At 37.4% G+C, this 25,414-nt stretch overlaps 1 protein-coding gene across 4 annotated transcripts in view; it reads right to left on the bottom strand.

Moving 5' to 3' along the window:
* FAM13B (family with sequence similarity 13 member B) overlaps window positions 1-25,414 on the bottom strand; it is a 44,838-nt gene that overhangs the window by 7,600 nt on the left and 11,824 nt on the right. For 3 of the 4 annotated variants that reach the window (XM_082291624.1, XM_082291623.1, XM_082291621.1), the window contains exons 4-19: window positions 24,843-25,055; window positions 22,553-22,730; window positions 21,786-21,930; window positions 19,559-19,716; window positions 13,748-13,789; window positions 12,591-12,746; window positions 10,508-10,643; window positions 10,262-10,285; window positions 7,899-7,960; window positions 7,305-7,359; window positions 6,783-6,930; window positions 4,172-4,237; window positions 2,892-3,102; window positions 1,239-1,368; window positions 687-768; window positions 189-418 (exon numbers count right to left, since the gene is read on the bottom strand). In XM_082291624.1, the coding sequence (XP_082147750.1) occupies window positions 189-418; window positions 687-768; window positions 1,239-1,368; window positions 2,892-3,102; window positions 4,172-4,237; window positions 6,783-6,930; window positions 7,305-7,359; window positions 7,899-7,960; window positions 10,262-10,285; window positions 10,508-10,643; window positions 12,591-12,746; window positions 13,748-13,789; window positions 19,559-19,716; window positions 21,786-21,930; window positions 22,553-22,730; window positions 24,843-25,055 (2,036 nt within the window). The remainder of the gene's footprint in view (window positions 1-188; window positions 419-686; window positions 769-1,238; window positions 1,369-2,891; window positions 3,103-4,171; window positions 4,238-6,782; window positions 6,931-7,304; window positions 7,360-7,898; window positions 7,961-10,261; window positions 10,286-10,507; window positions 10,644-12,590; window positions 12,747-13,747; window positions 13,790-19,558; window positions 19,717-21,785; window positions 21,931-22,552; window positions 22,731-24,842; window positions 25,056-25,414) is intronic. The other variant, XM_082291622.1, reaches the window with a different exon arrangement.

Here is a 25,414-nt window from a genome sequence, read left to right as displayed (position 1 = left end):
ATAAAGAGCAAAGAAAATGTGGTTCATGTTGATAATTTCCCCAGAGTGTCTGAAATATGATGGCCTGGCAAAGGGCTGCTGGGCAGAGGCATCATCATGTTGATAAAGTGGTATCTCAAGTGTCTGACAGTGCTCTATTTCCCCCTCTTATTCTCTTAGAAAGATCCTATCCATAACCCCATGCTTACCTTTATATCTTCTGGTAAACATCTCTCAACTCGTTTTTCCTTTAATCTTTTCAAAATGAGTTCAAGTGTAGCCTCCTTGGTGGGCTTCTTCTCTTTCTGCACAACCCGCATCTCATCTTCATTTTCTTCATCCTCTTGGTCAAGAGAGGAACCGAAGCTTTTTGGAAGAGTGTTACTTCGTGGACGTGTTTGAGGTATGAATTCTCCATCTGAGCTCCTCTGCTTTGCATCTGAAATGAGAAAACTTGCTCAATCCAAAGGTTTAAAAGAAGTAACACTCTCAGTTTAACTACAAATACAGGAACACAGAAATCTGCATAGGCTAAGTTTCTCTCCTAAAGAACTAAAGCCATAAGAATAATCTGATTTTTGAATAGTGCAGAATGTAAAAAGGAAACATTTTTAGTGTCACATGGAATTTTACTGAATGATTTAGCCATTTCAGTCATGTAGGTAACTTGTGTTTGTAGAAAACCAGAAGCTGTAGCAATCTCTTACCTTTTATTTGCTTTCTTAATTTGGTAAGTTCAGTCATCCATTTTAAAACTTTTGGATTGGCTGCAATATCACTATAGGAGGGCTGAAAAAAATACAAATAAACTACGTATTAAGACAAGCACACTAAATCTTGTTTATAAATACTTCTTTCAAGATTTGGTAATATTTGTGACAGTGAATGTGAACAGTTACATAGATTTCACTCAGTATCAGATCAGATCTCAGTGCCAACATAACGACAACACTTGTGAAAATAAAACTGAAACAACTTCAGCAGTTGAACCAGAGAGTGGTAAGACACTTCTGCTTTTCCACACATCTCAGCACAAATGCCCTCAGTCTCACAGCAGAGCTGTCACTCTGTCCTCCTTTGGCTCTGGCATTCTGGCACATTTTCTAATATTGCTGTTGCTCAGCTCACTTTTGCAGATAGCAGCGTGTAAAAATTCTCCTAATTTGTGAACACACAGTTACTCAGTGATGAGATTCAAGAGCCACTTAGCCCTCCAATGCAGTCCTTTATCCTGAGTAAAGACAGAAGTGCTAACCCACCTTACTGTTCTTCTCTTTTTCAAACTGTTCCTCAAATTGCTTTATTTTTTTCTGTAATTTCTTGACAAGCTGATATGGTGTCTTGTCTTCCCTTTTGTCATCTTTTGAGCTAAAGGATGCTCGTCGTGTTCTGTATAAAAACATTTTTTAAATGTCATTTAGATAGTTAAATGAGTGCAAACAACATGTATATTTAAGCAAGAGATGAATAATTTCTTTTTTTTTTCCAGTTCATAATCCATTCTTTTCAAATTTTCAGAGCTATTTACTCAAACTGCTTTGAGCTGCTGCCTTGTGTTATGCTGTTCTTCCTCCCTAATGTCAGTAATACCCACAACAGAAAAACAGTATTTGAAATTCAAGTGTAATGTACCATTAATTGCCAACTTTCTGATGCCTGGGCTATTTACCTAAGTTACTATATACTCAGTTGCTCTTCAAGTACTGGGCTCACAATAAAGCCCAGGCTAGAAAATACCACTGAACAACCCTGGTAATTAAACAGCTTCACTTAACTGTCTCAGGCAAGCTAATAGATACTTAGCTAAAAAGTATCCACATCATTTGTTAGTCTTGGTAATAAATTCCCTAAACTTTACTAATAAGACTTACAGAGTACATGGTTCTGGTATTATATCATCTTTCACACAGCTCCTTGACATTTGCTGCTTTTGCAAAGCATTTTTGTTTCAAGACTGACATGAGAATTTTCCAGAACAGTTATTGTACAAGGTGCCTGAAACATCCCTCAACACAGCCAGTGACATCTATGTAGTTCAAGTTATTAGATACTAATCTAATAATAATACTGATCTAATAATCTGCTAGAGTAGATCCTTATTAGTTTCAGAATGAGGAGAACAGCTATTATCATCAGCATTTTTTTGCAGGTCAGTCTTCTACATCATTTTAACAGCACTGGTTAAATATCTTCTGCGGCTAATTGGAGAAAACTTGCACAAGGATCTTTTTGCATCAATAAATCTGCCAGACAGACAACTAGAAACTCTAAACTTGTTCTAATCTCCTGTTTCAGGTTTTCTCATTTTTATGAGATTATTTCTTCCCTAACAAGCATGACAATTCTTCTCAAATTCCCTTTTCCATTAACAATAGCAGACAGTATAGGTCATGGGTTATTTACAGTTTTGGAGAGTCACACTCCCCAATTCATACAAATAACCTGCAGCCTGTTTAGTGACAACTCTACTTTAATAAACTAGGTTAAAAGAAAAGAAGAAAAAAAAGCCAGGGCTTACACAAAATCACAGACCAGAGTCCAGTAAAGCCTGATAAACAAAGGATATAAATACCACCTTCAGCCCAGGAAGTGCCATTACAGCAGGTTGTCCAAAGCCCTGACCAAATGCTAGGGAAAGCTCTGCAAGCTTGTCCTATTTTTATCCTCTTTCCCTCAGCATCTGTCAGCAGCCACTTGGAGGGACACAATCCCACCCCAGCTGAACCTCTGCTCTGACTCACTCCAGCAGTTCCTGGGCAGGCAGAGCAGTCAAATGGCCACATTTGACTGGCTATGTTTGACCTTGGTCTTCAGTTCATTCAGATCATGAAAACCCGTGGCGTCCTTAAACAGCTGTATTTTCATCCTGCCAGTAACATTTCCTGCCCACCAGACTGCATTAAAATACACACCTTACAAAAGAAAGTGCTTTGGATGAAGAATCTAACGTTTCTGGATCATGTAAGAAACGCTGGCTTTGCCCAAAATCCAAACTCCGATGTGACAATATGGGATGACAGTCCTCTTCCAATGGATGATTAGTCATCCTCCCAGCCTGTGGGGAAAGCTGAGCTTCTCCAGATTCACTGTCCTCCTGCCAAGATTTGAAAGCAGGAAATGGATCTAGAAGATAAAAAAAAGACACAAAATGGTACTTTTCTATTAACAGAACTATAACCAAGAGTCAAAAGGAAACAAAAATGCGTACCCAACGCTTAGTCTTGTATGCTCTAGAGGATGTGGTGTCATACACAAAGTGAATAAAACAGTGAAATACATCAGAAAGCTACAAATTCTGTCATATAACTGAAAGAAAAAGGTACTGAAATGAAGTATGCACACTAGGATCCCTTTTTCAAAGTGTATCTTGGGAGTATGCATTTCTGAGCAGTTCAATAGTGTAAAAGAGCCTTATTTATGTAACACAAATATAAAATAAGAATATGTTTATTGTCCATTGCAGTATTTTGCTGTGGAAATTAGTTTTCATACTGTACACAGGTACTTTGAAAGGTTGTCCTCTTGGTTTTGAAGAAAGTAGGTCTGACAGTACCTCTTTAGGTACAATGCCCATTTGCTTAAGTCTTTTTCAAGGAGTGTTTTTGGGATTTATGATAAAATCTATCTTGACACCACTGAGAAAAAGAGATTTCTTAATTTGTGGAAGGTGATTTTTTAGGAAGGAGATTCCAAAACAATCAATTCTTTCAAATCCCTACAAAAAGCTCCTTGCTAACATCCCTTATAATTCTTTGACACGTCTTTCTTGCTGTCTAACAAGAAGCTGACATAGCCTTCCAAGTACTTTAATTTGAAATCCCACCCCCCTTTTCCTTTCAGAGTTGCCTGATTTTTTTCTAGTTTGAATCAGAAATTTGAAAACTGGGTTCAAAGTGTGCAGAACAACAATAAAACCCACAAAGTAATCTTTAAAAAAAAAAATAACCCTTGTACCTGCTTTCCACTGCACATTTACTAAGTATGATTGGGAATTTTTTTTGTTGTTTTTAAGCTGCGATCTTGCCTGTTTGCACAGTACAAGATACAAGAAGGGGACCTTTTTGAATCAACAAAAAAACTGCAGATCAGAATATTCCCAAGATATAAGGGACAGCAGGTGAAGGGTTAGTTAGAAAGCAAACCATCAACTATCAAAAGGCAGATAACTGAACGTATGGCGAACCATACTTACCCTCCCCTTCTCTCTGCAGATGCATTGTTTTGAAATCAATGAGGGGGAAAGTGATAGGGCATGGCGCTAATAAAATGAAAAAGAATGGCAAAAATACTAAAGTGAACACACAGCACAGTCAGAACAAACTATACATAACATGTAAAGCAGGAAGATACAGTACCAGGGAAAAACAACCCATCTTTTGGACCAGGCCCTGAGCACTCTCAGCTTCCAAGCAATTCCCATGGCAGGTAAGGATGCTCAGTCCTCAGCCAATTTGAGCTTTTTACTGGACAGGTTTACAAAGAACTGGTACAGGAATAGTAAAGACTTATTGCAGTTTAATAAGAGACTCATGCATCCTCGCATGAACAAAAGGCAAGCTCTAATGTTTTTGCTCAGAGCTTTTAAATGATAAGAGATTATGGTGATTTCCAAAAAGCAGGGCAAATGCAGAAAAAAATACTCAGAAATATAAATCAACCATTCTGCATTTTTGCCTTGGGTCAGCAAGCATTTGATGATGATTTTCAAGAACTCTGTTGCATGCCTTTGAGTTTTCTATTAGATTGGCTTTAATAACCCAAATCTTGTAACAGAACTTGGACTACTACAGATTTCATAACAAAGTCACTCTACTTCAATGGAATGCCACAAGGACTTGCAGTGCCTTGGAAGGCTGAGTTCCTAATAACCATCCTAAACAGGACTGAAGAATGGTCAATGTTCAAATACTTCACAATGAAATAACAACTCTTGCAAAGATCATTACTTAATACCAAGAAGTTATAATACAAATTTATAAACAGGCTGCTTTATTTTCAAAACAAGGGTCATAAAGCTATTTGGGGAAGTAAAACCAAAAGCAATTTCATGAGCAGATTTAAGGAAATTATGAAAATGGATGCCACAAACCTTCTGAGAATACATATTAAGTACCTTAACACAAATTGAGGATGCAACAAAATGTAATGTGCACGTAACCAATTAAACTAAATAAAACACCAAAAACATAAGGACTTTTATGGGTTTTTTTAGCTTTACACTGTTCTTAACTTGGGCAACACGAATGAAAATCTGGACTCAGTGTCTTTGGATGCCTGCAATTTGACTTCTCTGTGCCTTGACATACTCTGAATGTGCAGTTTGCTAGGGCTCAAGACCACCAACCAGCAAATATTGTACAAAACTAATGAAGCCAATCACAAGTTGCAAACCTCTTTATTTGCACAAGGGCTAAAAGGGAAGCGTGGACTCATGAAGGCAATTAATTTGCAAAACAGTCAACACCAGTAACAAACCAACAATCAGTTATCACCACTTGAGCTTCAGGACAAAGCTGTATGTGCTCACATGTGACAGCTCCAAGCTGCACTGTTACAGTACACACACTCCAGCTTTACTTCCCTCATTTTAACATTTCCAACACTGCAACCACAAGTTACATGCAGTGATTCCTTGTTACCAGTGTCTTGCTAAGGTTTCACTGTGACACTTAAGGGCATCTCAAAGAACAGCTGTCACTGCAAGAGCCTGTTGAAAGTTAAAACCTTGTCCCTGCACAGTTCACCTGCACTACATCTATCAAGTTGTACTTCAAGTTTTCCAAACCAGAAATGAGTGGCCTGTGGCCATTGCACTGTCAGTGACAGCTCACAGTAGTTTAGCATCTTAGATCACTTGCATTTTTTAAGGTGTGATGACTCCAAATATCAAAACCAGGCAGAGGAAACACAATATAAGGAAGATACAAAAAGAAAAGTATTTTGAAAAGAAGATATCACAGAAGATAAAACACAAGAGTGTTTTGCTGTGGTTATAAGGGCTTATGGTTGTTTTAAGTAAAAAAAAAGACTAAACAGTTATTACCAGACATTTGAGCAATAACATTCAGTCAAGTCACAAGCTCAGGGGATTGCTAAAGCCTGGAAGGCAGTGAAGAATAAGGCCACAAACATAAGGAATCCTGTCTGAGAGAAAACTGTTACAAGTATTTTTCTTTTCCTAAAATGCAAACCATGGAGGAAGAAGTGGCACAGAAATAATATCCATCTGCAATTTTAGCCTTTATTTGAAAATTTAGAGCTGCTTCAAGCTATCCAATGACTTGGGAACCAAAACAACCAACAGATTTTTCAGAAAAATTGAAATATAAACTGCTTTGTTTGGCAGGTTAGTGATTTTTAAGTCAAATTCAGCTAATTCAGCTAGCATTAGAATTTCAGTCGTTTACATTTAATAAAACAAAGACAAACAAGACACGATGCAAATTTTAGCTAAATTATATAATTAGACAAAGTGTTTTTAAAGACTTGGATGAGAGACTCAGGGTCCTGAAACTTTAAAAACAATAAAAACCAAAACCAAACCAAAACAAGCTACCTAGAATGAAACTTGGACTCTTTTGCTTTCTTTCTTAAGTTTTTCCTTGGACTATTTTTTTCTTTATATTTTTTAAGGTCCTTAATTAAGTTGCAGATGGTTGTGAAACAAGATGAGACCTATGTCATGACTTGGTTGGTCTTACCACATGTACAGGAATATATTGTTGTCTGCTGCTTCTACTTCGTAAATTGTTTTATTTATCACTCCTCCCTAACTATATTGTGAGCTAAAGAGTGAAAATTACCTTCCCATTTGTCACCATCAGATACATTCTTCAGATCCAGATGTGGTACTTGGACACCCGGAGCTTCCTCGGGAACATTAATGCTGCCATCCCCCAACACCTCTGAATCAGTGTTTGCATTAAGATCACAAGTCTTCATACTTGAATCCTGTATTTAAATAACAGAACAATTTTATTATTACTTAGCAACTGGAAATCAGGTGCCTAACCAGTTCCAGTGCTTCCAGAAATTTCAAGGAAAAAAGAAATCTTTCCAAACTCAAGGAATTACAAATACACACAACCCCCAACAGCAGTCAATTATTTACATTACAAAACATTTCTTAAATGAGATGCATAAATATAAACTTGCTGTGCTGCCCTGAGTTTCTGTGAAGTGACATGATGAGCTCTCTACAAGAGGTTTTGCAAGCCTTGCAGCCACCAACAACCATAAGACGTTAAAAGCTAAATTTGTTGTGTTACTTCACATTTGTATTTTGTATGAGATGCTGTGTATCTGTGAATAAATAAAATCCTTACCAGAAACACCTCTGAAGATACTCTATCATTGCCATCAAGCAAAATACTGTTTTCCCTAAAAAGAAGACACAGACCTCATTATCATTTTAATACAAGTTCTTAATGGACAGTAAACACTATACACTCCCCTTATTTTTTTTTTTTACAAACCCCATGCAGTTTTAGCAGATAGGCAATGTATTTACTTAAGGCAATAATTAGAACTCTGGGAAAAAAAAAAGTTATATTAATTTTTTTCCACTCTCTGATCTTCACATTGAATTCCAAGCTGTAGCATCTAAACAACAACTAGACTTGAAAGCTGGAAATAAAAACAGCTCAGACCTTTATTCTAAAATTGAGAGTAAATATTTTAAAACTCAACTGAACTAAAACTGATTTCAATCAGTGCTGAACTAAAGCTGCAAATTAACAAAACTTTCTGGCTAGTCACTGTTGCTAGCATTAACTCTTCAATAATTAAGAACAATAAACTCTGACAAAATATTTTGAAGAAAATAACTCTTTATTCTTCTGTTTCTCTTGCCCAGAATATAGTTGTTCACAAAAAAAGCTGTATCATATAGGTTTGTATGACTACAGAAAAACACAAACCTTTCACTATTATTTTCTCCATCAACATCTTCATCACATGGTTTCAATAATATGTCTGCAGTCTGTTGGGAAAAAGTATGTTTAGAAAGATTTGGGAATGGCTTTCTCAGCAGAAAACATTTCCATACTCATCTCTGACCACAAGACACCCTCAAGAACCAAAAGCTTCTTGTGTGTGGGGATGGAAATCACACTTTTTAACCATGTGACATTTTTACATCTCAAATAAGGCCAGTGACCAGGTGTTTTAATCACCAGAAGTCAGACAATGAATGACTTTCCATCTCCAGATAAATAATTTTTTATTATTTCTTCAGTAAAAGTTGTACCTAAAATTGTCAATCATAATATGAAGTTTGGGGCAACCAAAATCATGGCAGTTTGTAAGTCGTAGTCTCAAAAACAGCGGGGTTGGATATTGAGTTGTACCCAGCATATATGAAATGAAACAAGTCTGACAAACTTTTTAAAAGAGCTACTAATCCCTGTTACTAAATAAAGCAGCAACAGAATTGGAAGGGGATGAAGAAGTGCTGTCAGTTCTATGACACCATCTCATAAAACAAGTTCACATAAATCCATGTCACCATTTCATTCACTATAAGTATTTATGCCAAAGCCCAGTACTTGATTTCTTCAGAAAAGCATCTTATTTGGGGGAATACAAGAAATTTGAAATATAAAATATGTCATTTGGTTTTAGACTTCAAGAATTCTTGCAAAATGATCTTCATAGTGTCTGAATATAACATGAATTTACCAGGAGAGTTCAAATACACCAACAGTTGCCAGTTTTATGCTGCTGACAGCAAGTGACGCCCTTATCAGAAAAAGGGCAATTCCTCTGTTGACATTCTTTCAGTCCTCAAGTCAAATTCCAGTTTGAGGAACAATTTTGAATGACAGTGCATTTGTCATACTCCAGCAGATAATTTCCACCCTGAAGATGAGCTGTACAAGTCTTGCATAGCCACACTTATTGGAGTTGTGGAAACAACTGCTTCTATTTCCATTCCAGGCCCAAAGGAGAACTCATATGCAGAGCTGTCTTTTCCTACAACCCTACATGCTCCTCTCAAACTCCTTCCACACAGGAGAATCATCACATTTCCCTTTAACCTCTCCCAAAAGATACAACTCTTCAATAACATTTGAAACAGTGTATTAAAAAGAAAGTAAAAACTAACATTGAAAAACCAAAACTTCACCCCAGAATGTCACCTTACCACTGACAGCAATGGACAGAAGTCTATCAAAAAGCAAAAAAGGCCAAAAATGACACCAAGTATGACAACAAAAGTACTTCTATCATACACTCCCAAGCATCACGTTCCCCTTTATATCCAACATCATGTCTTGTGCATTTTGTGCTATAGGACAACAATCTAATTATTCTTTTAGAACAAGATTTGAACACTAAAGCATGAGGAAAGAACCAGGACAATGAATACACTCTATGAAACTTAATTTACAGAATGGGATTCTAAAACGATATGTTAGTTTGTGGGAACAACTGAAAAATCTGGCTTGCTAGGTGATTCTAAAGAGTCATCTGGGATCCCCAAAAGCACACAGAAGCCCAAGAGAAGAACACATCACAATAGCGAAAAGCACTACAGAAACATTTTGTTTTGATAAAAACACAGATTCCAGACAACTCAGTTTCACTATGCTAAGGCATCCATTCCCATCTTTTCAAGTTCAATGACCTATTAAATTCTTCTAGTTAATTTAAGTCTACTAACAATAGGTTTGCTTATCTGGTTATCTTTCAGGAAACCCTCAGGAAGATTTACGAACTCACAGGCTGAAAACCATTGCAGAAACTTCTCTACACGTGTGTAACAAACCTCTCTACCCACAGAATTCACCATTTAGATTTGTAGCAACAAAAGTTTTAGCAAATAAGTAAGGAACTTTAGATTCGATTTTTTTCATTAGAAGGACTTATCTGACAGCTCCATATGTGCTGCTTGATATAGAGTGGTAGAATGCTCTCTTCTCTTGCACATTATAGTTATCCTTGATTTAATTTTTGTCAGCACATATTTTACAGAATTCCTTGACTGCATCAACTAGAGAAGAGATAAAGATGTGCTGAAAAGAAAAGAACATGTCTGCCTACCACAGAAGAAACTGGAAATAGAAAAGGCTGTAATCAGCTAATTACAAAACCACACTTTCCTAGCACAAGCATAGTGAAGAGGCTGCAGTCTCAAGGTGACTGCTACCGTTTCCTGATTCAGTGCAAGGTGACTGTGGGCTATGCTGCAATCACAGCTCTACAGCTTCTGCTCCTCGGGAGCAGTTTACTAACACAGATGCTGCTCCAACCAGTGCTGTGCTGCCTCACAGTGACTTACCTCAGCAGAAGGAAGGGCTGGTACCTGTGAAAGAACAACAGAAAAATACCAGTCAGGGTCCAAACAAGTCACACCAGAATACACAAACATTTCTGAGTGCATGTGGCACAGCAAGGAAGACAACTGACTGCACAGAGCTAGAGCACCATGTAATGCTACATCAGAGCTCTTAGGAGAACTTGGATCTCTAAAGCACCGAAGTTGCAGCAACTTACGATTTGATACACAGGAGACTCTTCCTCTCACCTGAATGCTTTCTTCTTCCTCTGTTACAGTATCACATTTCATAGCTTCCCTGTCTAAATCAGTGCAAACCAATACTTCAGAGCAGTCTCCTGTGTTTTCACTGCTACCAGTGTCATTATCTTCAATAACATCATTCCTAAAGATACAAACAGAAAGATTTTAGCAACCTGTTGTTCCACCTTTAAAAGAAAAAAAAAAAAGAAACACTTTTTTTTTCCCATTAAACAATATCAAACATCAGGATGCTTTTTGTCTGGGTTTTTTGGTTTTTTTTTAACAGAATTATTCTGACCAAAGACACTGGTAACAATTACAATTCCAGTCACCTGTAGGTAAACTTAATTATTTATGTGATGTTTTGTACATCCACACATGATAGATATATTAAAATGTATTTATTTGATTCTTGTCTGAAGGGCCAGGCATACACCCCACACTTACCACACCAGCCTAAGGAATTAAAACACAACAGCCAGAAGCAATGACATCCTGAAACTACAGTGACTCAATGACTTTGCTGTGGCTACACTCCTCTCAGTACTGAAGCCAGTTAGTTTATAGCTACTGTCACTGTGTTCCCCTCCAGTGAGAAATCCCATTATTTCGAACATTTAATCTTCTGAGACTTCAACTTAAGGCATGTAACATTACAGCCAGATTAAAACTAATTGACATCATATTTGTATTCACATATATTCCTTATGTGCCACCATCCTTGTTACCACAGGACTCTGTCATTCATCACAAGCCTTTGACTTCTTTGCCTTCCTTCTCCTCACTCAAAAAGAATTCCAGACTACATTAAGAAAGCTCCTTCTCTATCAGATATCGAGATAATGAACAGGATGGGTTGAAAATTAACATTTTAACTATTTTTTCTTAATTCCAGCCATTAAGCTAGTTCTAAGAAATTGGTACTGGATCGCTGTTTTTTTTAGTTCTTAATTTAACTGTGTATTTGCCTTGTGCACTGTCTGCTACTTTAAAGAACCCAGACACCCCTTTGAAGAACGCTATCATGTATCCTCTTACAGTTAATCCACAGTGGAATGATGATCAGAAGCATCTGGAATAGTCCCCGTGCCAGAGGAGGATACTGGTTTCAAACCGGCAGTGATGGCACTTGGAGCCTCCCCCTCTGTGAGATCAGCCAACCTTTACAGCACTCACACTGCAACTGAAGGAATTCAGCTGCCACAGGGCTTCAAGGCAATTACCCATTTACAAATTACTTCAAAGACATTAAACCTCTAGCACTAAAACTCAGATTTAATTGATCATTACCAGCAACGATTATTACTTTTATGATCCACTGCAAACTTTATTCTTGTCTTCTAAAATCAGTAAAGATTGAACAATTTAGAAAAGCGCATTTGAGTCTCGGAACACTTCATGTATTGCAGGCTCTGTTCATGTATTCCACCTCTGAGCAACAAAGAAATTTAGGTACCAAAATCTTAACAACACATTTTTGGAGTCTGGATTAATCACAACTACTTACTTTAAATAAAGCACCAAAATGTACCAGCTTCCAAATGCTGTCATGGCAATCACTACACTCAAAAAATGGCTTGATTTACAAGAAAAATAAAATCTGATCAAATAAGGTTGGAACTCTGCAAATAGACCCACAGCACTCATTCTACATATTTTTGACTGTTTCATTGACACTGGCAGCCAAAGTAGTAAAGTAGCTATGTTGACATGGAAAGACAGGGTTATGAAACTGAAAGGGAAGCTACAATAGCTTTAATATGTTAAAATTTTGTCATAAATCATATCGGTGAGATACGAATGAAAGCACTTGAGTAAATTTAAGTTCCTGTGCTACTTGCACAGAATTCAGCAGTAAAACATACACTTCACAGCGTTTTTACCTACAATATCAATTTAAAATATTTGCTTCAAGAGCTGTTGATTACTGGCAACCAATGGAGCTTGATTTGTTTTAAAATAGGTAAAACTGAAGTCAACAGCAGAAGTCGTAACTTTTGGGTTGAGGTGGGGAATTTGGGTAGGTTCTTTTGGAAGAGTTAAGACATACAATCCAATAGAATTCATTACAAACACAACAAAATCTTACTGGTTGTTAGATCCTTCCTCATCCCCACTGGGATTTTTTGTTTCATTGTTACAGCCCAGTCTGTGTTGGTGTATATGTTTCAGATCATTATCTAAGCTGCTCTGCAGGTCGAAAAGATGCTGTTCCACAGCTGCTCTGATTGTTCTTTCTAAAATGCTAAAAAGAATACAAGACAGAAGAGTCCTATTAAGAACACTACTTTTGCATTGGTCAACTACACAGAAAGGCAGAGATAAACTTTACGTGACAGGAATCTTTGATGGCAGTACTTCAAGGCAAAAAGAGACTAATTTTTCCAGAAAGGCAGTGGAAGTTACTACACTTAATATTTTTGAATCCAAAAGATTTACATGAAGTATTATGAAGTTCATCAACAGTATTTTAAGAGTAATCAACACATTACAAGAAGTAACCTATTTTTTAACAACTACACACAAAAAACTTATAAAAGCCTTATATGTTAATGTGACAGTAAAATCCCGTAACAGGTCAGAGTCAACCCTGGAGCAGGTTCTACTTCAGCACATGTGGCTGCACCTCCTCCTGAACAGGGCTGTAATCTTAAAAGGCAAAAGCCAACAAATAGCAGACACAATCAGCAAGTACCTGATGAAGGATATAGGATACACCCAAAAATTCATCAAAAACAGTATTCTTTAAAAACAGATTACTCTGCTGAGTGCCTCTCAGCCAGCTCATCCCAAATACACAAGAGGCCTCCAGAAGTCCTCCTATAAAAATCTTAAACTATTTAATCCCATTTTAACCCCGACATTGTGCTTTTATTTTCCCTCCACATTTGTACACAGAATTCCACTGAACTGTACTCAATATCAATGGTGCTAGAATTACAATTTGAATGCTATCATAATATTAAGTAAATGTATCTTATGATGTATCTAATTGTAAAACCAAAGTTTTGGACTCAACATGCAAGCACACCATGCTCTCATGCTCCTGCAGTCAACAACACTGACAGGCATTATGTACTTCCTGCATTAGTGTTAAATGCCACCAGTGAAATCCTTCACACTAGAATATGTCCATTCACAACGGTAATCATAAAACTTACTGCATTTTTTTGAAAGGATACATAACTTCTATGCATGCTCTAGTAAGAGCACAATTCAAACATTTTATACTTTCATTATACTTACTCTGCAGAGGCTGGCAAGATACTTATGGGAGAGATATGAGCACTGCAATAAAGAAAATAAAAGTTAATATAATGCAAAAACATCACACTAAAAAGTCTTGAAGTCAACAGAAAGCAACTTAGAAAATACTTAAATATTTCATGTGATGCAGCTAAGAGAATAGAATAAACATGTAAAGAACACCGTGAGTTGCAGTTCCTTTATTATTTAAATGATAAAATCTTCAGGAACACCATCACAAGGCAGAAAGCTGCAGAGGTAGCAATGCAGACTTCTGTCTCTCAAGAGCCAATATTTGTTGTGTTATGAAGCTCCAAGCTCTCAGATGTGTGGTCTTTCCCATGGGAAATACTAATCATTTTGTAGTCAAACATTTCCCGACACCTTGCTTAAGAATGCAGATTTTAACCTTGCTGCCTAAAGCAAATTCCAAATTACTCTGCTTTCCTCCATAGGTTCTTCCCACTGTTGCATAATTTTGCTCTGCAACGTTCAACAGATCTACAACACTCTCTGAGCATAGCTACAACATTTCAAGTGCAAGGCAGACTATGGGACAGGAGCCTGGCATTTGTAAAGCATCTGGAAATCTCCAGGCAAAGCCACTTCAGCCTAGAATGTTAAACTCCTCAAGGAGGGGTGGGAGGGGGAATTCAACAAAACTAACACAAGTCAGTTAATTCATGTGTATGTGGTCCCTCTACAATTTTTCATTAATATGATTAAAATTTTATTATAAATAGCATACCTAAAACTTTAGACAAAGTGACAGTAAAGAATAAAAGATGAGAAATCTACTACAGACAGCAGTGAGTTGCAACACAAATACCTCACTCAGAGAAAAGTAAATACTAATTTCAGCTTAACTTGGAGGCAGGGAGGGAGGTAAAAAAAGGCTTTTTCTATTACAGATAAAGAACCTCAAAAAGCTGAAAAAGAAGATTTTATTCTACTGTTTACCATGCAACAACACTGTTGCCAGACAAAGTTGATTTTAAATATTATTTCCATTAATGCATAACCCTGAGCTTGCCACTCCCCTGGAGAAATGAGCAAGTTATTACCTCTGTGAGGTACACTATCAGTTTTGAGTGGTATGAGCCTTCCTTGCACTAAAAAAATGTAGACAGTCTCTCTGTTTACCCAAGAATAGTTTCAACACAGCAAAGAGTATCTTGGTTAGAACTTATGAGGTTTATTAGTAGTTCCACCACCAGAGAGAGAAATCACCTCAAGCAGACTTTCTATTTTTCCTTCCTCCAAGTAGATGAAATACAAGCAATAAAGGACTTTCAATTAAACATAAGATGATAAAGAAAGTGGTTAAAATATTTATTTAAAAATAACTATACCCGTTTGCCTTAGACACCTTGTACTCGGCCAACAGCAGAGTGCATAGCATTTCAACCCCACTATGGCACAAGTGAACAAGCAGGTGCTCATAGATGCTTTTAATTTCTTTTCTTCCCTTTTTTTTTTTTTTTTTTTTTTGGTGGAAACTGGCTGACAAATGAAGTTCATCTTATGATTTGTGTGTGTGTTTGCCTGGTGAAAAGCCAAAGCTGATCTATTCCAAATGCATTGACAGAACAGGCAGCACACAACTGCTATTTCAAAACAGACACAGCTTTGGGAAATTAGAACACCTGACACAGAAGCCAGATCTTGTAGCCACTAATTTCAAAGCTACAGATCAAACAACTGAGGGGGAACACACTGGCATTTTGTATTTTTCTTACAAACAAAAAAACAGCAGGAGGTAGTTTACAGCTTAAGATATTTACATTTCATTTGTATTTCCATGCACAGAAGCTCAGCACAGCCCTACTACCTGTACAAAGTAGATTTGCTGAGAAACATACTTCATATTAACAACACTTGAAATAAAAAATGAAAATATGAAGCTGCAAGTTTAGCTTCATGAACAAGGTAAGAAAAAAGAAGCATGATCTTGGAAAAATACCCCAGTAATATTTCAAAATATGAAAAATGTCATTTTAAGTATCTATCTCAGTAAGTTCTACAAAAGTTGCATTATAAAAGGTATGCTTGTATTCTAAAGGTACAAACACATAATTGCGTAGATTGAAACCAATTTACTATTAAAATAGTCACTCCTAGGACAAACTGGGAGAAAAAAATGAGGCAGTCAGAGCACAGAACACTGCAACACCCTAATTGCAGAAGAAAAACTCAGTCAAGGACACAAGTACAAACACTATTTATAGGAAACTGTGATGACTTGAAATCCTTTTATTCTACCACTTGAGACAATGAGGAACTGTGTCAAGAATAGGGAGAATCAAACTCATCTCCAAAGAATCCAAATGATTTCAGACATGGTTCACAACAAAATTTTCCATCCTAGTGTGTAACCTTCAGCCCCCAGCACAGGATGGTTCTCCAGGTGCTTTTACTCAACACCTTTAGGAGCCTTAGAGGTACTCAGCAAAAGCTGTGCATAAATCAGCAGTATTACAAAGCCTAAAGAATCCTCTTACTACATAAAGAAAAGCTAACATTTTCAACTAATCACTTTAGCATTTAAGCACTTTCTGAAACAAATGTGCCAATCTTAGGCGAAAAGCCATTACAACTTCTGAGCCCACTACCACAGTTCAAGGATACTTTTAAAAGCTGTAATTTATACTGCCAGACAGAGCCTTAACGCAGCATGACACAGCAAGACACAGAAAGGTAAACATCTTTGTTTCATAATGCTAACTCCCTCCTGAGAATCCCTTCAGCACCGGCTCCCTATCCATAAACGGTCCCGGCAAAAACATACCTTGAGTAGGAAAATACATTAACTGGAGATAAAACATGTCCAAGTTTTCCTTGGTGATTTCCTGACCGTACACAGATTCTTATTTCTCATTAAAATAATCAGTTGTGACATTATTTCATTTCCTGTCTCCAAACTACATCTCATCTCACACAATTTTAAAGCCTTACTTGCAATCATATCAAAACGACATTTTCCTTTCATATATTACCTGTGCAGCAGAACTTTGCAGGCCATTCTGATTATTTTTGCTATCCCAAAAGAGCACTTCATGTAAAAATGCTTCATTTGGAAGCCAGCAAAGCGTGATGTGGGCTGCTGGCTGTGCATGCTGCTGGCTGGGCTCCGGGGGCTGCCTGCGAGCCGGCACCTCTGGAGTGCTGCACTAAACCCTGCAGTCTAAATAGAAATTGACTGCAACATGAGGTCACTCCTGACAATAAGCTGCCCAATCAACACTTGAAAGCTCTCCTAACGTGTTGTTTACAGATTTTCCAGGATGGAAGGAGGAACAAGTATTTGGATGTTAAAAACAGCACTACATTAAAATAATAATGTATTTCCTAGCAATTTAGGCAGCTCTTCTCTTTGGTCAGCTTTACCATGCATTTTGTCTCCCTTGGTGGCTGTTAATATTATCGCTTGTCTCTGATCAGAGCTAATTAAATCACAAAAGGGTTAACAAAAATATCACAGAAGCAGTGAGGATGTTGCCCTTGTCACTGCATTTAGTAGAAACAAAGCAAACTGTTTATACAGCTTACTGCCTGTCATATCTCGTATTTTTACACACAAAATCTTGAAAAATCCAAAACCACAGAGTTTTTATATTAGGCTTCTAACTGACAACATTTGAGATGAACTGTACAATTAAAGCAAATACTGCCTGGCAAGGCTCAGGGATGAAAACTTTGGAATAATGACAGAGAAGGATTTTAAAGTACTTATTTCAACAGCATGTCTTAAAATTCAGCTGCAATGCTGAGTCAGTAGTTTTTTACTCCAAAAGTCAGGACAGCAAAAAGAAAAAGAGCCGTGGGGAAAAGGCTTCTGGTAAAGGAGAACAGTTTCCTTTATGTGCTCACTGCCAACCTGTAAGCAACAAATGCTCCCTGCTGGGTAACGGGCTCAGAGATCACTCCACAGGTTTATTAGAAATACCACTTTCAAGCAGTCACTAAATCAAAGTGCATTAATGATTATCCACATTCTTACAAGATCTCTAACTCAAAGTCAAATTAACACCATGCAGTGTAGGAAGATCTTAGGTTTCAGCAAGAACAAACAGAATGAATAGAAAAAAAGGTAGTGAGCACAATTAGAAGCAAGTTATAGTCCAAACAACAAGGAGGAAGGTCAGATGCCCCGCTGTACAGAACAAGATAAACAATCTCTTACTTCTCTCCACAGAGAGACCAAAATACACAGATATTTTGATCCCAAAATCTGACAGCAAAAAGGCAGTAAAACCTCAGGTTAAAGAACTGCAAGAATCACGTTTAAGATCTAAGTCTCCTCCTCCTTCCTGTATAAGCTGCCACAGGCTCTACACCAGGACAAAGATAAATAATCCAAATAAACCTGCATTAACATTTAGTTTCTTCATTTTTTTTTTCTTTTTTTTTTTTTTTTTTACATCAAGAAACTAAGATCAAAAAAAGGCATACATAAAAGCCATTAGGTTTGGGAAAATATTTACAGTATTCATAGTGGTTAAAAGTTTAGTAAAGAACACTTTCTCATTCCCCTTTTTTTTTTTTTTTTTTTTTTAATGTTTCCTGTAGTTGTTCTGGTTTTACAGTCAAAATTCTCCTTCTTCTAAAGGATTCCTACTTATCCTTCCCCACAAATTATGTAAAATGCCAACCATAATTAATGCCTATTCATTTTTAATTAGCCTTAAACATCAAGTAAAAATGTTTTTTTCTTCAGGCTATCCAGTTTAAACTCTCAAACATGTTGAGTTTGTCACTACTGCTGTGTTTACACATTCCAGAAGCAACCTAATACCTGTGAATAGTTAAACTGCAACTTTTTAAAAATTTAATTCAAACTAAAAATAAGAAGCTTTACTACCAATAAAGATATTTAACTATTAAAATATAATTTAAAATACAAAACAAAAAAACATGGTTCTGTCATTATTTGATATTTTACAGCTTCTTGCCATGGAGTAGAATGAAGCATGCAGCCAGCAGATGAACAGATTCCAACCCAAAATCCACATTCTTGAAACTACCCATTCTTAGGCAGCAACTTACTTGTGATTTTCCCTACATTTCTTCTGCTTTTATTATCTTTATTATAGATTCCTCCTCACTCCTCCCTCCCTCCTCCCATGTTCTTACATGCAATGCCCATACCAAACACATGCTGTAAAAGTTTACATTCTACACATCTGTAGAATGTAAACTCTAAGTACAAGTAAAGCATATCTAAAAATAAAACCTTGTGTACTACAAGCAAGTACAATATAAATCTGTGTACTACAAGCAAGCACCGATAAGCTCTCAAATGAAAGTATGATTTTATGTTTAGGCACCTCTTTTACAAGAATTGCTCTTAAAAGCTGCTGACTCCCCCTCCAACATTCCTGCCTATATGACATTTTGCAACTTCCAAACCTGCCCACAGCTCTCTACCAGCATGTGACAAGAAACAGTCCTAGGATTTCCCATTGGAAGGATGGTACAGAACACGTTTGAATCTACCAGTAGGCAGATTCTTCTTATTTCTGCTATAAAATTTATCGTTTAAATACCACTTTACAGTTTCACTAAAATATGCCCTTTTTACCTTTCCCTGCATAAATCACCATCTATAATCCAATCTGAGTTCTACTGGCATTCCTCTGCTGAATTTGGAAACAGTTATTTTAACCCGTATTTTACTATTGTAAGAACTGCACCTGCTTCTAAAACTTCAGTTTGTAGACACCAACACTTAAAAGTCTGACAGTTTCTCTCTCTGACAGAATAAATTACAATCCAAATTTAAATCCAAACTCCAAGGCAGAATCAAGTTACCTTGTTGATGCTGTAACATTCCGGGAATCCGAGAGAGACCCTGTCATATCTAGATGCACCACAGCTGGCCTTTCAACAGGTTTCTCTGTGCGGTCTTCTGGAAGTTCTTCCGACTGCTCAAGCTTTACATCTTCCTCTTCTTCCAAGAGATCATTGAGCTAAAAAAGATTTAACCAAAGTCAATGGATTGAAAAGTTCCTTTCAAAAGGTCCAGGGAATTAAAAGAGCATGAAAGGTACGAAAGTAACGTGTAGTAGGGGAACACTTCTCAATTTTAGGAAAAAACAGGCACACTAGACTTGCTTTTATGTAAAACCATAAATTCTACACCATTAAAAAGTTGCTTTTGAACACTGGACAAAAACTGAAAAGCAAGAAGCACCTCTGATGCCATAAATAAACACAAGCAGAATGAAGAAACAACAAAATCCCAACCACACTGAAATCATGAACTACAGAACCTTTCTTCTTCTATGTCTAAAACAGATAATTCTACTCTATTCCACAGGTAGCCTTATTCATGTATCAGAAGCATTTTCAAACCCTCCTGGGGAAGGCAATACAGAAGTCTATGAAGCTAAACTTCAAAGATCTGAACGAACACTTAAAAAGTTTCTGTGCTCTTGTCTATTTTTGTTTCTTTGTTTCCACACACAGATGTTTTTACTGAAGCAGCAAAATGCAGCCAATTCAAAAGCAAAACAATATAGCCAACTGGCAACTCAAGACAGCCAACTTCATTTTTTAAAAAGCAGCTACATCTAAAACATGAAAAGGTAAAGAGAACAAAGTGATTCTGTTTGACTTCCAAGCTGCCTCTGTGATTGATTACTGATCTCCCAATCTTCCAAACCCAAAAATTAAAGCAGCAGCCTCAAGAAAATATGTTTTACAGAATCTATCACCAGTGTAAAACCAAAACACAAAATTAAGAAGAATTGAAACTTCAGAAGTTTAAGATTACACAGAAGGCAGAAAGGAGATATTTGTTAGTTTTTAAAAGGGGTGTAAGTTATATGGCACTACATTCCAGGCAAGAAATGTATTTATCCCTGCTTTTCCTCTGCAATTGCAAGAGGATGTGCCAGTGAAGCAAAGGCAAGCCCACCCACACACTGGGGCAGCTGCCAACGGGGCTGTGCCCAGCGGGGACAGCGGCCCTTCTGTCCCCACTGCACCGGCCCCCGACAGAAGCGCACTGTTGACATCTGGTGGAGACACCACGAAATTAAAGGGACACCCCACCAGCCCTCCAACGACGGGAAAAAACAAACAAAACTACACACCAAACAGACTTTGAGCTTAGGAAACCCTTTTGCTGAAACATATAATGAGGCACAGCCAAATCAGTAATTTCAAAGCATGAGAGAGAGCACAGAGCAGCTCTGGTTTACAGAGCAGTTATCCCAACTCAGCAGCAGCCCCCAGCCTCTGGCTGCAGGAGTCACAGCCCAGCTTTGTTGAGCAGCTCCCTGCACGCAGCAGGGCTGGGGCAGCCCTCAGTGCCAGACATATCCCTGCATGGAGCTTTGCAGAGCTGCAGTGCTTGCTCAAGGAGCTCACACAGCAGACGCTGCTCACTCTAGAACCTGCTGCCCATGCCCGGCAGACCAGACCAACGTCTACTGCAGGGAAGAGGAAGCAACCAACTGCCCCAGTACTTGCCTTACCTGTCTTGCTAGAGGAGGGGTTTGTGAGATAGGCTTTAAAATTCAGTACTTCTTGTTACCTACCTTAGCAACTGCTTATTATTTATCCTTTTTCTTGTTTACAGAAAATGCATCATTTTCAAGTCTTAGAATCAGAAACACCATTCAAAAACTTTGGCACAGGAAAGCACCACTGATAACATCAAGTGGAGTGCGAGACCCTGCATGTTCCTGTAAGACACACCTAGAAATACTCTTGACCAACAAGAAAGTCATTCTTCATTTGATCAAAAAACAGTTGTTCTTTCCTAAATTGGCAATTTTAAAGCTGTTTACAACAGTGTCTCTCTGTTGGGCAGGATAACGCAGTTGGTTTAGTCCCTATGTGTTTTTTAATCTAGCACAGCTATGCTTATTACAAAAGCATTAAGAAAATTAAGAAAATGCCGGGTTTTGTCAGTTTACAAGAAACTTCTCAAAGTCATACTAAAGAAATTGTATTTCAATATATCTTTCATAAACATAAATGTGTAACAGGCAGTTAAGTGGTAACATATTGCCATTCAAAATATTCTTACCTGCTCAGTTATTGAGCTTAAATCATTAGTAGATGAAAAATCTTCCTCTTCATTTTCAAAAAACTCATAGTAGTTCTCCAGAAGTCCTGCCATTATTCTGCTAACTATTTCTTGCTCTTTCAGATCCTCCACATCTGTGTAAATGCTGAAGATTTCAACACCGTTTTAGTTTAAAAATCTAAATCCCACAGTTCCTCAAAGAACACCTCTGAATGTCTTCCATGACGAAGTGCTACACTTCACAACATTATCCCCTATCCATTCTGAACACACTGAATTTAAAGCATGCCTTCACACTACTGCCTTATAAAGCTTTATACTATTTTATATTTTACAATAATGAATTAGCAACTATTTAGTCAATTAATTTTTCATGAGGAATATTTAAAATTCAAGTATTTTCCCGTGGTGAGGAAACAATAGTATAAACTGGTACTTTAACAGCTCCTCCCAGAATTGTTTTCTTGCTACAAATAGCAGTCTTACATATTATCACTAAAATATTTCAACCTCAGAATAAATACAGTAATGCAACAATCAAACCAGTGGTTTCTCACGCCACAACTCATAGACGAGCTGCTGTTTAATTCTTAGCAAAAATTGTAAAACCAAACTGGGGAGAGAAAGTGGGTGGAAACAGAATGATTCTGCCTGAAACATATTGTGCACTTTGTTACTGTTGCTCACAGACCAGGAATGACTCTAAAGTACAGAGAGACACTCAAATTCCCACAGAAACACTGAATGAACTTTTATAATTAACTTACTGAAAAACATCCGGGCCAAAGACTGCAGCTAAAGAACTTGCTGACCAAATTTCTTCATGATGCGATGCTACGTTAGCTAAAAATTTACACAGAAACTTTAACAAACTGTAATTAACAGGTGGAAGCTGCTGCAAGAGGAACCTCAACTTTCTTCCAAATTCATCTTCATTATTGTAATCTGAAAAAGTAATAAAAATATTTTAATCTCAAAGAAGATATCTGCTTTTTAATATTTGATACTGATCAGCTTTTTTACTATGACCATTACTTACTTCTGAAAGTACAAGTAATTTGGTCAAACCACAGCCTAAAATGTGAGAATTGACTTGCATTTGTTCAATATTATCCACCACATTCTCTTCTGCACATTTTCCCCAATTAATGCTCACTCAAATTTCTGAGGGCAAACTTTGCATGTTTTTGTTTTACCACTGTTACATCACAACTGCTTTGAAGAAGAGCTCTAGAGACAACAACAGCTCCAGATAGTGACTTAACTGCCATCAAGTTAAATTCTTCTGGCAGACAAGCCACTTTGACACCTTTTCCTCTACAAGCATCCCATTCTCACCACTCTACTTGCTTTTGTAATACTTAACTGATAAATCCAAGCTATCTCAATGCAATCATCTTTACACATGCTTAGTTCAAAGCTTACTGATTCAATTTCAGATCTCAAAAAGGGTCACCATAAAACCTCCTCATTCTCACCCCACTTACCTATACTCTTCATCAAAGTATGTCCCCATAAAGCTCATTTGTTACCTCATCTGCCTTACAGGCAGCAAGGTTCAAAAAGTTTACAGCTGTTTATACCTAACTGAGAAATTCAATATACTGGAAAAGAAATGTCAGGAAAGCAAAATGGGAGAAAAATTGATAGAAAGAGGCCTCCCCTTCTTTCTCAGAAACTTGAAAACTCTTCTAAGATCAGTTAGAGAGGGAAAAGTACGTTTGAAGATGAGCCATCATTGCCTCTCTTGATGAGAGAGCAGAGACATCCCAGTCCTTAATATCAAAGCAAAGAGCGAGTAAATTCCCTACGAGCATGTACAGGAACACTAAGCAGGAACTGCACAGGATTTCATTTGCTCAGACACAGTCAACATCTACAGCAGCTGAATACAGGCAACCAAGCACATAAAATAGTTGTTTCAACACATAACACAACAAAATGAACATTCCATTGACAGTTCTTACTGTAGAAATGCATTTTGGAAACAGAACAGAAAAAAAAGACTTTAAAAAGTACTTTAACAATGTAGACTTTTAAAAAGAAAGGGAGCACAGAGAAGTGATAATCAAGACCACTTCGAACATACACATCTCCATGTTTTGTCTAACCAACCCGAAATCTAACAAATCTGAAATTTAAGTTCTAAACAACCAGAGACCCAAAGGGAGAATGTTCTTACCCTCTAACTGAAGTCCTGAGGCACTGAAGCATGGATACACACTTGTGGGACACATGGCCTAGTGCACCGGGACCACCACATTCACAACTCAGTGACTCAAATCACCTGTCTTTGAGGAACCACCTGCCTGCAAAGAGCTTCTAACATGCACAGAGGCCACACCTTGCTGTATAAGGAAGCTATCCTGAGGACTAAGCCTGACCTAATGATATGGAAGAACTGCTGAAGAGAGAAAAGACCAGAACTAACATATGGGTCAACAATTACTACCACCTTCTGCATTTCTTTAAGCAATTCCATTGCTTCAAATGCAGCTGATGATGTAATTCTGGAAACTAACTGAGATAAGTCTGTCAGACAGGCAAAACCCAATTAGAGGAAATCAGAAGTCTAATTTTAGCAGCTGAAAACACTGTTTAAGGGTTTATGTGGTTTGATTTCCTTGTTACAGATAACTTTCAATGCTTCTGAAATAACTTTTACACTTACAAAAAGACAGTAAAGACAGTAAGCTGCAAGTTTAAGCAAAGTTTCTCCACATTTTTAACAAAAGGGAACTAAACGGGGACTTGCAGGATAGAAAGAATCCATATGTAAACCTATCCACAGTGATCTACTCAAAGACGGGAGGAAAAAGCCAAATTTCACACTAGATTTTACAGTCATAGAAGGGAAGTCTGCTGTCACACTGAGTACACCTCAATCCCATTTCCAGTCCTGACAGATAACATTGCAACCAAAGCACACAGCAGTATTATCATTATTACTACACAGAGCACCAAAGACACCTTAGTGCCACTACAAATCTCAATTCAATACTGGGTTTTACTCTTAAAATCATAAAACAAAAACATTGAATCAAAAATAGTTATTACCTTGAGAAAGTTGCATCAAATGTATGTGCAAACTGCCTGGAATAACTGGCTCTGGAAGTTCTTGAAGAAAAAATCTAAGAAGGCTAATAGCTGAGGGTACATCTGCTTCTTTAACCAGGTCCACATCTTCTCCGTTATCATATCGTTGCCGGAGCCACTCCACTGTCTCAGCATTCCCATTGACTTGGAAAAGTCCTTCTTGTTCCAGACCCCCTGAGTTAGAAAACAAATTGCAGAAATAAACCTTTAGCTCCAGTATGGACTAATACATCAGAAAAATACTGATAATCAGATATGCACAATTCCCACACTGATTGAAACATTTTCTGGACAACAGTTTTGAAAGACTTCCAGCAGTTCTCTTCCCAACACACACAATCTTGTGCCAAGGAAACAATAAAATAACAAGGGAAATGTTAGCAGCTCCTAAACCACTGCATTTCCTATCAGGTGCCCTGATGAGCTGACTGTTTGCTAGAAAACAGTGATAACCATAACAGAAAGAGTAAAGAAAGGAAGTACCTGAAACAACCAAATCACACCCAATTGAATAATTAACTTCAGAAAACAAG

Source organism: Coloeus monedula, assembly GCF_965178545.1.
Source record: "Coloeus monedula genome assembly, chromosome: 15".
NCBI lineage: Eukaryota > Metazoa > Chordata > Aves > Passeriformes > Corvidae > Coloeus > Coloeus monedula.
This window is presented reverse-complemented; position numbering and strand designations above follow the sequence as displayed.